Source organism: Bombina bombina, chromosome 2, assembly GCF_027579735.1.
Source record: "Bombina bombina isolate aBomBom1 chromosome 2, aBomBom1.pri, whole genome shotgun sequence".
Classification (NCBI taxonomy): Eukaryota; Metazoa; Chordata; class Amphibia; order Anura; family Bombinatoridae; genus Bombina; species Bombina bombina.
Window position 1 is genome coordinate 1,155,276,223 of NC_069500.1, and position 15,472 is coordinate 1,155,291,694.

The 15,472-nt window shown below is 39.3% G+C and overlaps 1 protein-coding gene across 1 annotated transcript; it reads left to right on the top strand.

The window, feature by feature from the left end:
• The first annotated feature begins 10,856 nt into the window (after window positions 1-10,856).
• LOC128647456 (uncharacterized) lies at window positions 10,857-15,210 on the top strand. Its single transcript, XM_053700242.1, has 5 exons — window positions 10,857-10,881; window positions 11,405-11,733; window positions 13,156-13,539; window positions 13,928-14,362; window positions 14,656-15,210. The coding sequence occupies exons 1-5, from the start codon at window positions 10,857-10,859 to the stop codon at window positions 15,208-15,210; spliced, it is 1,728 nt and encodes a 575-aa protein (XP_053556217.1).
• The last annotated feature ends 262 nt before the right edge of the window (window positions 15,211-15,472 follow it).

The window sequence follows — 15,472 nt, forward strand, 5'->3', positions numbered from 1 at the left end:
CATAAAGATTCTAACCGGCCTACAACCTCATGTTCTCACTGATGCCACACAAATTCTAAACATATACAATTGCACACAGTTCTCGTTCTGCTAAAATGTAAAAAGTTGAACAATTGACTAGGGGATGTCAATAGTGATAAGTATAACCAGAATTTATCCTCTGTACTTACACATAATTATGGTGTTTATATTCAATTTGCTTAATCTCTAGATTAGGCATCTTGAAATTAATGAGAAGGGTGTGCCTAGTATTGTGCCCTCCAAGATTTCTTAATCCAGACTACAAAAATAAGCAAAAACAACCATCTAGCTTTGGAATGATGTCTATTCACCAAAAGAATCAAAAAGGACATTAAAAAATAAATAAACATATGTTGCCAGGAGCTAGCTATTACTAGCACACTTTAAATGAATCATATGGGCTTTTTGAGAAACTAAGGATATATTCTATATTGTAGATACCTATTTTTTTCTCCATGAATTGGGGTTTGGAAGCTTCTTGATGAAAGCATGGGCTTCTGTGGAGAGGGGCAAGGGGGGCATATGTATCCTCCCCCCCCCAGATATTAATTTTTGCAAAAAAATGCTGCACCAAACTCCCCCAGAAATATATCACTATTGCAGATGCGAAGGGGGCATTACCCAAACAAACCTCCCAACTGGTCCTATTTGAGAGTGACAGTCCCTGATTTTGAGTTCTGTGTCGCTGTCCCTCTAAGACAGTAATATGTCCCTTTTTGCATAATTTCTCTTAGCCCCACCCTTGGAACACCCAGACATGCCAACAAACTGCACAGACACGCCCATTGACCACCCAGACACACCAACAATCCCGCCCATTAACCACACATGACCCCACACCTCCCAACACAGCTCCACCCACAAAATGGTTATGGGCGCCCATCAACCTCTTAAGTCCTAAACAGCCACAAATGTTGTGAGGCATACCCAAATAATTACTGCACATTAAGCCATGTGCCCTCCTACAATATTTATAACATTCCCCTCCGTGTCCCCACCATCTTTGACCCACCCCCCTTCACTACAATGAATAAATGCGTAACATGAACCTTCACTGCTTTCTGTCACAGTACGGTCACTCACTGACAGTGATATGAGCATGTGTCAGAGAACAGTGAAGGCCTACTCTAAGCATGTTTCTCACTGTTGGATTCAGTTTACAACAAAGCTGAAGCAAGTGTTCCTAATTATCCACTTTACCTGCTGGAGAGTATTTTGTCATTTGAAATGTCTACTTTTAACTGCTGAAACCGCCACCTATACTAAAAATATGAACATGTTTGTATGCATTGTAGAAAAGTTATGTAAGCATGAGATAGCAGTGTAAATTAACCTCCCAGTGGGTGAAGGTGGAATATTTTTGTTCCTGAAATAGCTGCTTTTGCACATTGATCCCCACCTTAATTAGCATTGCAATATTTAACTATTAGATTCCATGAACAAAAAGATATAACATGAACAGATCTGCTCTTGCTGTAGGAATAGTTTGGTTAAGATCACATATCCTTGAGAACAATAGGTGATGGTTTATTGAGCATACAAAAATAATAGGAATACAAAAATAAACACAAAGTTACAATTTCCCCTACATTTAATAAGCTGCAGTAAGTAAAACAAGTAATTTGTAACACATTAATGGGAAAAAATGTTTTACAGTACAGAGTTTTTTTAAATGCAGTGAAAAGATTTCAGTTTAATTTGTATTTGCTACCAGGGCCGGCGCTTCCACTAGGCAATCTAGGCAGTCGCCTAGGGCGCACTGCTAGCTAGGGCGCAGGCAGCAGAGCCTGCCGACTACTTTTACGGCAAAAAAAATTCTGTAGAGACTGCTGTCAGTGTCAGGTGTGTATGCTGTGTCAGTGTCAGTTGTGTATTTACATATTTTTTTTATTTATTAAGTCAGAGACAGTCTTCAGAGTACTTGACCTCGTGGACCGGTATTATTGCTAGCAATGCTACTATGCTAGGCGACATCAGCACCCTCAACGTCACCATCACGTGACCACCCCGCCCGCTTTGCCGCTCACTGTGCTGTGCCAGCCTCACACACGCGGCAGCAGCAGGAAGACAGAGGAGAGTGTCTAAGTCAGTCACCAAAACTGAAGACAGTAGACAGACAGTAGACTAGTACTAGTAGTAGCTCAGCCTGTAGCAGTAGCACTGCTGCTGAGCCTGTACTGTAGATAGTCCGTTACCGTAGTAGGGTAGAGAGCCTGGCACTGGCAGACACAGTGCAGTGTGCAGAGCTCAGCTAGCCCAGACAGAGCCGATCAGATCACACTGGAGCACCGGCCGACGGACCGGGTATGTGTGGACAGTGTGGACAGTGGACCCAGCCCAGGACGGAGGAGGACGAGGACGACGACTAGACCACCAAACAGAGACTCAGCCAGGAGTCAGGAGAAATTATTTAATAAATTTCTGCTTTTTGTATTTTTAAATATAATATGGAGGTCAATGATGATCATCATTCGTATGTTGTTGATTGTACTAGTACTACCTCATTTTAATGGTTGAGGGCTGCCGGTGGTAGTTTGTTAATTGAAAACTGATTAGTTTGCAAATTGCAGGCAGCATGGATTAATAAAAATAACACAATCAATAGTATTTATAGTTTGTGTAGGAAATTTGTATTTGATCATTTTCCCGCCTGGTTACAAAACTCATGTGTGAGCCACGTGCGGCTAGTCACTGTGTTTGAGAAAAACTTACTGTCTAAGTTTCATCCAAAATCTTACACTTGTAGTGGATGAGGTGGTTTCATGATAAATAACGCTTTCTATGCATTGCCACTTATTGTGTAAATTAGTACTTGGAAGTTCCATTTCTGATAGTTAATGGAATTTGTGTTCCAAATTGGAACACTAATTCCATTAACTATCAGAAATGAAACAGCATCACCCACAACAGTACAGTACACAGATATTATATATTCTGATATTCAGTTTCATTTATATGAAGTAGTGCACTAGTGCTGCAGACAATGCAGATGTTTTATTAAAAAATGCATTTATATATGTTAATGTTATTAGGGGGGTGCTGAGCCTGAGACTTTGGGGTTAGGGGAGGGGGCCCCTGTGTGTGGCTGAGAACTTAGGCCGGGTTGTTGTTGAAACTAGTTACAGGCCTGAGGCCCGCCTCAGAACAATGTATGAAGTTGTATGAATGATGAATATTTGATTGATTTGCTTAAAACAAATTATATAAATATAAATATAATACTTATACTACCTATTGCTATTTTACATGTGATGATGTGACTGTGAGGGTCATTCAAAGTATACTGTATAGTATTATTTGATTTCACAATCTGCTGTTGCAATTTCTTTGATTAAATAATGCACAGGGATGATGTGCTCACATGGGAATATTTAAAATATTCCCATGTGAGCACATCATCCTGGCAAATGGCAGATTGTGAAGATGCCAGTATTTGCAGCCAGCAGGGGTAGTAGTGACAGTGTTATAAGGGCAGACACAACCCTCTTTCTTTTTATATAAAATATTATATTTTATATAAAAAGAAAGAGGGTCTTCTGCCCTTGTAAAACTACCCCCTGCCTGATGCAGATTCTGGCATCTTCACAATCTGCCATTTGCCTTCACAAAGATAATAGTAGTAAATTATAAAGTTGTTTAAAATTGCATGCTCTATCTATCTGAATCATGAGATTGTTTTGTTTTTTTAAAATGTAAGTATTATACTTGTCATGTTTGGTATATGGTTAAAAGGACAGTCTACTCCAGAATTGCTATTGTTTAAAAAGATAGATAATCCCTTTATTACCGCTTCCCCAGTTTTTCATAATTAACACAGTTATTGTATATTAATATACATTTTAACCTCTGTGATTACCTTGTATCTAAGCCTACTGCCCCTTATCTCAGTTCTTTTAACTGACATGCTTTTTAGTCAATCGGTGCCCTCTCATACGTAACTCCACATGCATGAGCACAATGTTATCTATATGGTACACACGAAATAACACCCTCTAGATCTGAAAAAACTGTCAAATGCTTTCAGACAAGAGATGGCCTTCAAGGACTTAGAAATTAGCACATGAGCCTATCTAGGTTTAGATTTCAACAAAGAACACTAATGGAAAAAAGCAAATTTGATGCTGAATGTAAATTGTAAATTTAAATATATATTGACACGGTGACTTGCTAGCTTGTAATTGAGTTTTAACCAGTAACTACTAAGTTGTCATGAAAAAAATAATTCTTTAATTTTGCCCAGGATCAATTGCTGGGCCTGAGGTGTGGGGTCATTTGTTTCTCAGGTGAATTTTACCAACGTACGGTTATTTGTTAATTAATAAAACCTTAAACAATGGGGTCAACTTCCCAGCTTAAAGGCAAACATAGGAGTGACCATGTGGGTGTAGTTGGGGGAGATTGTGGCATAGTCACTTATGTCTCTGATTGTAATATACATATATAAGTAGTTTTATATTTTCGAAGATGGACCATAGAGCTGAACTATCTTTACTTAACCAGATGTTTTTTATTTTCTTCAGTTAGCTATGGCTGATAAAAAACGACCTTCTGGGGGCGTGTCTTAGCAGCGATCCTGGTTGGTCGCACTTTCCTTGAGCTCCTGTTGATACTCTAAAAAACCGCCGATTTTGGGAGTCCTTTTACAGTATATTCATCTGCTTTGCCTATTATTGGGCACTAGCACACAGTGACATATCATATATCCTTAATTACACTGTATTCTTGACGCCGGAGCAGGGGATAAGACAGAAGAGGCCTGGAGCGGCGGCTCATTACAGGCGGCGCTACCCCCCTCGGTACACCGAGGTTCTTTGTTAATACCAGCCATTTTGACATAGACCCTAAGGATAGCACCCTTTCACAAGGGGGAGCATATTTACAGCAAAGACACCTGGTAAAAATGGGGGCACTGGACACAAGAGACTTATACACTCCTACAGCTAAAATGGCCCCCGCAGAGGAAGCAGCACCACAAAATGACATAGATTCCCGCATGGCCAGATTTGAAGAGAGATGTCAACAACTTATCGCTGGAGCTCCATATGACTATCTAATGGAGCGATTGAATGCCGTGAGCACAGCGAATTCATCTATTGAGGGCGAGAAGACAACGCTGTCACCAGAATCAGACACATGGCAGGACAGCTTCCGACACTTGGCGATTAAGTTTGCAACACCACAGATGCTGCGGCATAGAGAGGCGAAACAGGAGACTTTACATAGAATATCGCCTGAATACGCAGACCTAGGAACTTGGCTGGAAATAAAGATCAGGATGGGAGGGCGGACAGCGCCTAAGACCAAATACCGGCTACACTATTAGGAAGACCCCCTATTAGGTCTAGGAGTAATAACAGTGGAGGATAAATAGGAGCGCCTAAGGCTTAGGTATAAACAGGAATCACACTTGATTAAAAATACATTAATTTATTACACCATCTCAATATAAACAAAAATATTAAAATATTAAAATGAATACGACCATTGATTGGAACAAGTTATTTGGACCCTTGTTAGAGGATCTTAGCTTAATTGAATCAGTTTCTCTTCTGGTTGTAACAGATATAGGCCTAGATTTGGAGTTCGGCGGTAGCCGTCAAAACCAGCGTTAGAGGCTCCTAACGCTGGTTTTGGCCGCCCGCTGGTATTTGGAGTCAGTGATTAAAGGGTCTAACGCTCACTTTACAGCCGCGACTTTTCCATACCGCAGATCCCCCTACGCCATTTGCGTAGCCTATCTTTTCAATGGGATCTTTCTAACGCCGGTATTTAGAGTCGTTTCTGAAGTGAGCGTTAGAGCTCTAACGACAAGATTCCAGCCGCCTGAAAATAGCAGGAGTTAAGAGCTTTCTGGCTAACGCCGGTTCATAAAGCTCTTAACTACTGTACCCTAAAGTACACTAACACCCATAAACTACCTATGTACCCCTAAACCGAGGTCCCCCCACACCGCCGCCACTCGATTAAAATTTTTAACCCCTAATCTGCCGACCGCCACCTACGTTATATTTATGTACCCCTAATCTGCTGCCCCTAACCCCGCCGACCCCTGTATTATATTTATTAACCCCTAACCTGCCCCCCACAACGTCGCCGCCAGCTACTTACAATAATTAACCCCTAATCTTCCGACCGCAAATCGCCGCCACCTACGTTATCCCTATGTACCCCTAATCTGCTGCCCCTAACATCGCCAACCCCTATATTATATTTATTAACCCCTAATCTGCCCCCCTCAACGTCGCCGACACCTGCCTACACTTATTAACCCCTAATCTGCCGAGCGGACCTGAGCGCTACTATAATAAATGTATTAACCCCTAATCCGCCTCACTAACCCTATCATAAATAGTATTAACCCCTAATCTGCCCTCCCTAACATCGCCGACACCTACCTTCAATTATTAACCCCTAATCTGCCGACCGGAGCTCACCGCTATTCTAATAAATGGATTAACCCCTAAAGCTAAGTCTAACCCTAACACTAACACCCCCCTAAGTTAAATATAATTTTTATCTAACGAAATAAATTAACTCTTATTAAATAAATTATTCCTATTTAAAGCTAAATACTTACCTGTAAAATAAATCCTAATATAGCTACAATATAAATTATAATTATATTATTGCTATTTTAGGATTAATATTTATTTTACAGGCAACTTTGTAATTATTTTAACCAGGTACAATAGCTATTAAATAGTTAAGAACTATTTAATAGTTACCTAGTTAAAATAATAACAAATTTACCTGTAAAATAAATCCTAACCTAAGTTATAATTAAACCTAACACTACCCTATCAATAAAATAATTAAATAAACTACCTACAATTACCTACAATTAACCTAACACTACACTATCAATAAATTAATTAAACACAATTCCTACAAATAAATACAATTAAATAAACTAGCTAAAGTACAAAAAATAAAAAAGAACTAAGTTACAGAAAATAAAAAAATATTTACAAACATAATAAAAATATTACAACAATTTTAAACTAATTACACCTACTCTAAGCCCCCTAATAAAATAACAAAGCCCCCCAAAATAAAAAATTCCCTACCCTATTCTAAATTAAAAAAGTTACAAGCTCTTTTACCTTACCAGCCCTGAACAGGGCCCTTTGCGGGGCATGCCCCAAGAATTTCAGCTCTTTTGCCTGTAAAATAAAACATACAATACCCCCCCCCAACATTACAACCCACCACCCACATACCCCTAATCTAACCCAAACCCCCCTTAAATAAACCTAACACTAATCCCCTGAAGATCTTCCTACCTTGTCTTCACCATCCAGGTATCACCGATCCGTCCTGGCTCCAAGATCTTCATCCAACCCAAGCGGGGGTTGGCGATCCATAATCCGGTGCTCCAAAGTCTTCCTCCTATCCGGCAAGAAGAGGACATCCGGACCGGCAAACATCTTCTCCAAGCGGCATCTTCGATCTTCTTCCATCCGGTGCGGAGCGGGTCCATCTTGAAGCAGGCGACGCGGATCCATCCTCTTCTTCCGATGTCTCCCGACTAATGACGGTTCCTTTAAGGGACGTCATCCAAGATGGCGTCCCTCGAATTCCGATTGGCTGATAGGATTCTATCAGCCAATTGGAATTAAGGTAGGAATTTTCTGATTGGCTGATGGAATCAGCCAATCAGAATCAAGTTCAATCCGATTGGCTGATCCAATCAGCCAATCAGATTGAGCTCGCATTCTATTGGCTGTTCCGATCAGCCAATAGAATGCGAGCTCAATCTGATTGGCTGATTGGATCAGCCAATCGGATTGAACTTGATTCTGATTGGCTGATTCCATCAGCCAATCAGAAAATTCCTACCTTAATTCCGATTGGCTGATAGAATCCTATCAGCCAATCGGAATTCGAGGGACGCCATCTTGGATGACGTCCCTTAAAGGAACCGTCATTAGTCGGGAGACATCGGAAGAAGAGGATGGATCCGCGTCGCCTGCTTCAAGATGGACCCGCTCCGCACCGGATGGAAGAAGATCGAAGATGCCGCTTGGAGAAGATGTTTGCCGGTCCGGATGTCCTCTTCTTGCCGGATAGGAGGAAGACTTTGGAGCACCGGATTATGGATCGCCAACCCCCGCTTGGGTTGGATGAAGATCTTGGAGCCAGGACGGATCGGTGATACCTGGATGGTGAAGACAAGGTAGGAAGATCTTCAGGGGATTAGTGTTAGGTTTATTTAAGGGGGGTTTGGGTTAGATTAGGGGTATGTGGGTGGTGGGTTGTAATGTTGGGGGGGGGGTATTGTATGTTTTATTTTACAGGCAAAAGAGCTGAAATTCTTGGGGCATGCCCCGCAAAGGGCCCTGTTCAGGGCTGGTAAGGTAAAAGAGCTTGTAACTTTTTTAATTTAGAATAGGGTAGGGAATTTTTTATTTTGGGGGGCTTTGTTATTTTATTAGGGGGCTTAGAGTAGGTGTAATTAGTTTAAAATTGTTGTAATATTTTTCTTATGTTTGTAAATATTTTTTTATTTTCTGTAACTTAGTTCTTTTTTATTTTTTGTACTTTAGCTAGTTTATTTAATTGTATTTATTTGTAGGAATTGTGTTTAATTAATTTATTGATAGTGTAGTGTTAGGTTAATTGTAGGTAATTGTAGGTAGTTTATTTAATTATTTTATTGATAGGGTAGTGTTAGGTTTAATTATAACTTAGGTTAGGATTTATTTTACAGGTAAATTTGTTATTATTTTAACTAGGTAACTATTAAATAGTTCTTAACTATTTAATAGCTATTGTACCTGGTTAAAATAATTACAAAGTTGCCTGTAAAATAAATATTAATCCTAAAATAGCTATAATATAATTATAATTTATATTGTAGCTATATTAGGATTTATTTTACAGGTAAGTATTTAGCTTTAAATAGGAATAATTTATTTAATAAGAGTTAATTTATTTTGTTAGATAAAAATTATATTTAAGTTAGGGGGGTGTTAGTGTTAGGGTTAGACTTAGCTTTAGGGGTTAATCCATTTATTAGAATAGCGGTGAGCTCCGGTCGGCAGATTAGGGGTTAATAATTGAAGTTAGGTGTCGGCGATGTTAGGGAGGGCAGATTAGGGGTTAATACTATTTATGATAGGGTTAGTGATGCGGATTAGGGGTTAATAACTTTATTATAGTAGCGCTCAGGTCCGCTCGGCAGATTAGGGGTTAATAAGTGTAGGCAGGTGTCGGCGACGTTGTGGGGGGCAGATTAGGGGTTAATAAATATAATATAGGGGTCGGCGGTGTTAGGGGCAGCAGATTAGGGGTACATAGGGAGAACGTAGGTTGCGGCGGTTTACGGAGCGGCAGATTAGGGGTTAAAAGTGTAATGCAGGGGTCAGCGATAGCGGGGACGGCAGATTAGGGGTTAATAAGTGTAAGGGTAGGGGTGTTTAGACTCGGGGTACATGTTAGGGTGTTAGGTGCAGACGTAGGAAGTGTTTCCCCATAGGAAACAATGGGGCTGCGTTAGGAGCTGAACGCTGCTTTTTTGCAGGTGTTAGGTTTTTTTTCAGCTCAAACAGTCCCATTGTTTCCTACGGGAGAATCGTGCACGAGCACGTTTTTGAGGCCGGCCGCGTCCGTAAGCAACTCTGGTATCGAGAGTTGCATTTGCGGTAAAAATGCTCTACGCTCCTTTTTTGGAGCCTAACACAGCATTTGTTTTAACTCTCGATACCAGAGTTAAATTTATGGTGCGGCCAGAAAAAAGCCCGCGGAGCGTTAACAGCCCTTTTACCGCCGAACTCCAAATCTAGGCCATAGAGATTAAAACAGGTGCTGTGCTTAATTACAATAAGAAATTAAAACAATACTGTGCTTGATCACAATAGTAAATTAAAACAATACTGTGCTTGATCACAATAATAAATTAACTTAGCTTAGTTACACAACATATAGTACATATAATGTGACAAGATAGTGAAAATCAGTGATTAAAATGCTGACGTGGAAAACTTTGATCAAAAAATATGGTACCAGACAAAAAGTGGTAGAAAAAATCCAAAAATATTCAAATAGTCAAAAAATCGGAAAATGAAAAAATGAAAAAATTTTAAAATAAAAGGCAAAACCGGTTTGTCAAAAAAAAAAAAGTGAATTAGAATTGTGTTTTGCTTAAAAAGCTATGTGATAAATTATGTCACAATAGTGGAAGTGATTCTAATCAATTCTACAATCAACCATAATACAGACTCCTAATAAGAAAAGAGTCTCATATAGTGAGCTATTATGTTGGCCCAAAAGATAAATCAAAAAAACAAAAAACAATATATAATATAGTAGCTATATTCTTGTTTCCAATATAGGCTAAACGAATTGCAATGTTGCTGGCAATAACTTACAAATATGTCAATGCATTACTAAAAAATACAATTTAAAATACACAAAATATAAAAAAATACAGATTCTATAAAAAGTCCAAGAGATTAGTCCATTTGGAAATAATCCAAACTGGGGAAAACTGTGGAAGAGAATAAAAACAATATCCTTAGGGGCTGTCCTGATCCAGAATCCTAGTCTTTACAACATGGACCGTCCTTTCACAATCAGGCCAGTGATTAGAGTGTCTGATCCAGCTGTTTATATGAATGCAGGTATAACTTGGATGATTCCCTCTGCGTTGTTTATAAAACAGCAAAAAGCTTGCACAATCTTCTGGCTTGTATCCAAAGACTGTGAGTTTAATTTCAAAGACACATTCACAGCCGTATTTGCGGGATGTCCCGTGCTGTGGGCCGGTTCCGGTCAGGAGGTCAAAGTGCAGGAGTAATGATAAGCAACGACAGACTTTGTTTCTTTGAAGTAAAATGAATCCGACTGCTTTTAACAAATGTGGGTCATGGGTGGGAATTACGCCTATAGAGTCAATTCATATATTAAAGAGGCTCAATGCACCGCACGTACCGCATATGTAAGTCAAGCAGTTGTATTGCAAGTAAAGTTTGTAACAGCGTCCATATTATTCAGATTCCAGTGCTGGACAGAAGAAAGTAGATCATGGGTATGATGGTATTTCCAAGAAAAAACAACTCTGTGCATTAGAGTTGGTCTCAACCACCTTACCTACTACTTAATTTCACAAGTTATGAGCAAATTTCTACGTGTTTCAGCCTAGTCAGGCCTTTATCAAGATTTCTTATTGTGATTAAGCACAGCACCTGTTTTAATCTCTATATCTGTTACAACCAGAAGAGAAACTGATTCAATTAAGCTAAGATCCTCTAACAAGGGTCCAAATAACTTGTTCCAATCAATGGTCGTATTTATTTTAATATTTTAATATTTTTGTTTATATTGAGATGGTGTAATAAATGAATGTATTTTTAATCAAGTGTGATTCCTATTTATACCTAAGCCTTAGGCGCTCCTATTTATTCTCCACTGGAAATAAAGATCACCATAAAGGAGTCAGCGGATAAAGGGGAAAGCTGGCTAACAGAAGGAGAACGATCTACATATGGTGCAGCTGAGGGGGAGTTAGTGGGGAATCCCCATGGAGCCAAGACAGCATACTGGGAGCACTCCCTAGCTTATAACACCGCTGTGCACAAGAGGATTGATCACATAAAGCCCGCTCCTTTTACAAAGGGAACATCTGAAGAGCCGGAGACCTGCCGTGAACAGTCTGGATATCCCATGCTTGGTAGAAAATATGACGGGATACTAGAGCAGAGCGACCAGAACGTACAACTGATCCTGTGGCATCACAGCTATTCCCATACACCTGGAAAGACTCAGCCTCTGTCGGGGACAAAATCCTGGGGCTAAACTTGGTGACCAGAAGAAATATGTTACAACTGTCCTTGGTTACACAATAATAGCGAGGACATTGCTGGGACATTCACGTATGTTACACTGTTTTCGTTCTGTTGTTTATTGTTGAATTATTTGTTCTCTTGCTGCGAAAGTGTTTGATAGGAGGGAGATACATAGAATAGAGCTGAACTAGTTCGCCTGCATTGCCTCCTATGTTATAACACAAGTTATGCCAAGCCGGGACATATATGTAAGATGCATTGTATTGAATGTACTATTTCCCTCTCAGATGTATCACTAAACCTGTTATTGCGCTATAGTTTTGCTATACTGTATTTTATACATTATGCTGTTAAACATACCCCAATGAGGGAAATAGACTAGTCATGAGTACTAGGATAAACTGCAAAACGTATATGAATTATGCTCATATGTTGTCCCCACATTAGAAAGATCTATCTACTGTTTAGATGTTTTAGCAGCCCTTCTCTACACATGCTCAGTATTACAACAGCCTTTCTCCACGTGGCTAGCGGCCGGAGCAGCGGGAAAGAGCAAGAAAAGAATAGTGTGAAGGAAGCGAGATAATTGTGTAGGGACATGGTAGTCAGAGTCCATAGCAGACAAGATACACCCATTTAAGCATATATTCCCTAGCGTTTTAGAAAGTGATGTCCCTTGCAGCTATCTACTGCCAAGGCTACTATTGCTTACTGCAGATCACTGACCCTGAACAACAAACATGGATCATATATCAAATGTCAGACTAGTCTCCAGTCCCTTGCCTTAGAAAACTTTTCATGAGGCATGTCTATGGTTATGTGCCTAAAGATCCTCCCCAGCGTGGTGGGTATGCTCCCCCTCCACACCCAATAAAGGTTTTCACAGGGCTCTATAAAAATAGAATGAACACTGATGTTACAAGGCTGGTGTTGGCCTTTAAGCTGAAAGCTTTATAATATTTGGTTAATATAGTTATTGGTATGTTTGACCTATCATTTCCCTACTCATCTTTATATATATATATATATATATAGAAATTATGGACCCAAAAGTGGTCTGAACAGAAGCAATCAGGGATCATAAAATAAGAAAATGAGGGTTGTCACTTAAAATGCGCAGAAATGTGTGACTGTATTTTTATTGAGCAATGTCTGTATTTTTCTTTTGCTTTCAAACATTTCTGTATAACATTAAGTAATAATTGTATCGCACAACTCCTCAATAAAAATTTATTTAAAAAAAAAAAAAAAATGACCTTCTGGAGCCCAGTACCGCAAACGAAAGGCAAAACAAGCTAAGGAGCAAGCAAAGCAAGAGGGGTCCTTCTTTAGATACCTTCATACACAGAAAGCAAATCAAGAACAAGAATGTGACTGTACTCTTGTGGAACTTGCCACTGGGGATGGGGAAGCTGAATGTTGTGCTCCAACTACAAGTCATACTGAAGTTTCACAATTTGGAAATGTTTCTAGAAAGAATGCAGAAGAAAAAGATGTCAATAAAAGTGAGACTAATAGTAGCACTGCAAAGTCATCAAAAGAAAACAATATTGTGCCTGATTTGGATTACAGTGACCCTGCTAAATGGCCCTACTCTTGCAGTGATGATCTACGACAGCTTATTATTCAACATGGACCACAGGAGGTTGTATTACATGATTTTCCCAAAGACTCAAAAAACAGACGATTTTCTACTGTACACTGCAAGAGGAGACTGGCAAATGGTGAAGAAGTGTGTCGCCAATGGTTGATATATTCAACCTCAAAAGATGTGTTTTTTTGGTTTTGCTGTAAATTGTTCAGTAAAAGAAATGTTGCATCATCCCTACAAGAAACAGGTTCAAAAGACTGGAAGAACATTGGAGCAATTATTTCTTCACATGAGAGGAATACTGACCATTTGGAAAACTATCAAGCCTGGCGTGAACTTGAATTCCGCTTATCTAAAGAAAAAACAATTGATGCTATAAACCAGCAGAAAAAATAGGCAAGAAGAACAATATTGGCAACAAGTCTTGCAATGCTTGATTGCTTTGGTAAGAGTTCTTGCCCTGCAAATCTTATCATTCCATGGTGCAAATGACAAGTTGTTTAGTGCCGGCAATGGAATTTTTTTAAAGTTTGTCGAATATCTAGCCCTTTTTGATCATATCATGAATGAACATTTCCGTAGGGTTAAAGATCAAGAAACATTGGTTCACTACCTGGGAAAAGATATCCAGAATGAGCTTATACAGCTTCTAGCCGGTGCTATAAAGAAGAAAATTATAACAAGTACAACCTCAGCTAAATACTATTCAATTATTCTGGACTGCACACCCGATGTTTCTCATATTAAGCAAATGACAATGATTGTACGTTTTGTTGATGTAAGCAAACCATCAGATAATGAGTCTGAAAGTATTACTATAAGAGAACATTTCTACAGGAAATGGAGACTACAGGAGACTACAGGCGCCTTTATAGCAGAAACTCTTCTTGAACAGCTGAAGCTAATTCAATTGCCAATTGAAAATCTGCGTGGTCAAGGGTATGACAATGGCAGTAACATGAAAGGCAAACAAAATGGAGCACAAAAGAGAATATTGGACTTAAACCCACGTGCGTTTTTGTGCCCTGCAATGCACACGCTTTAAACTTGGTAGTCAATAATCGTGCTAGGTGTTGTCTGGAAGCAACTACTTTCTTCGGATTAGTTCAACAGATTTATAATTATTTCTCTACATCAAATCGGCGTTGGCAAGTTCTAATTAGCCATATATCAGACTTAGGCATAACTGTTCAGCCATTGAGTGAAACAAGATGGGAGAGTCGGATTGATGCTTTGAAACCACTGAGATATCATCTTGGTAATATATATGATGCTTTGATAGAGATTTTTGAGGATACAAGCCTATCAGGTCCATCTGGAAATACTTCCCGAGTTGAAGCCAAGGGCCTTGCTGATGCAGTTAGTAAATTCAAGTTTGTGGTATCCCTTGTTACATGGTACAACATCCTTTTTGAAGTCGATCTTACAAGCAAGCTACTACAAAATAAGGAAGCTGATTTAAATTCAGCTACAAGACAATTGCAAGTGACCAAGAATTATCTCATAACCTGCAGGTGTGATAAGGGTTTTCAACAAGTTTTAACAGATGCTACTGAGATTGCAAATGAGATACAGATAGTACCAAACTTTGAGACAGAAGATCAAGTTCGAAAGAGGAGAAAGAAACGGCAGTTTGATTATGAGGCCCGAGAAGAAGCACCACAAGATCCAAAGCAGAAATTCAAAACAGGTTTTTACTATGCTGTTTTAGACATGGCAATACAATCTATTGAAGAGAGATTCCAACAGCTACAAAAATATAATTCACTATTTGGCTTTCTATATGACATATACAGTATAAAGAAAAAATAACAGAAGATTTACTTAAGGACTGTAATAATTTGGAAAAGTCATTAATGCATAATGGAAACAAAGATATTGATGCTGAAGATCTGCGTTGTGAACTTGAAGCAATAGCTCGAAGACTTCCAAAGCCTATGCCGCCACAAGAAGTACTTCTCTTCATACTACAAAATAAACTTCTGGATAACGTGCCCAATGTTTCTGTTGCTCTGAGGATCCTTCTCACACTTCCAGTATCAGTGGCAAGTGGTGAACGTAGTTTCTCAAAGCT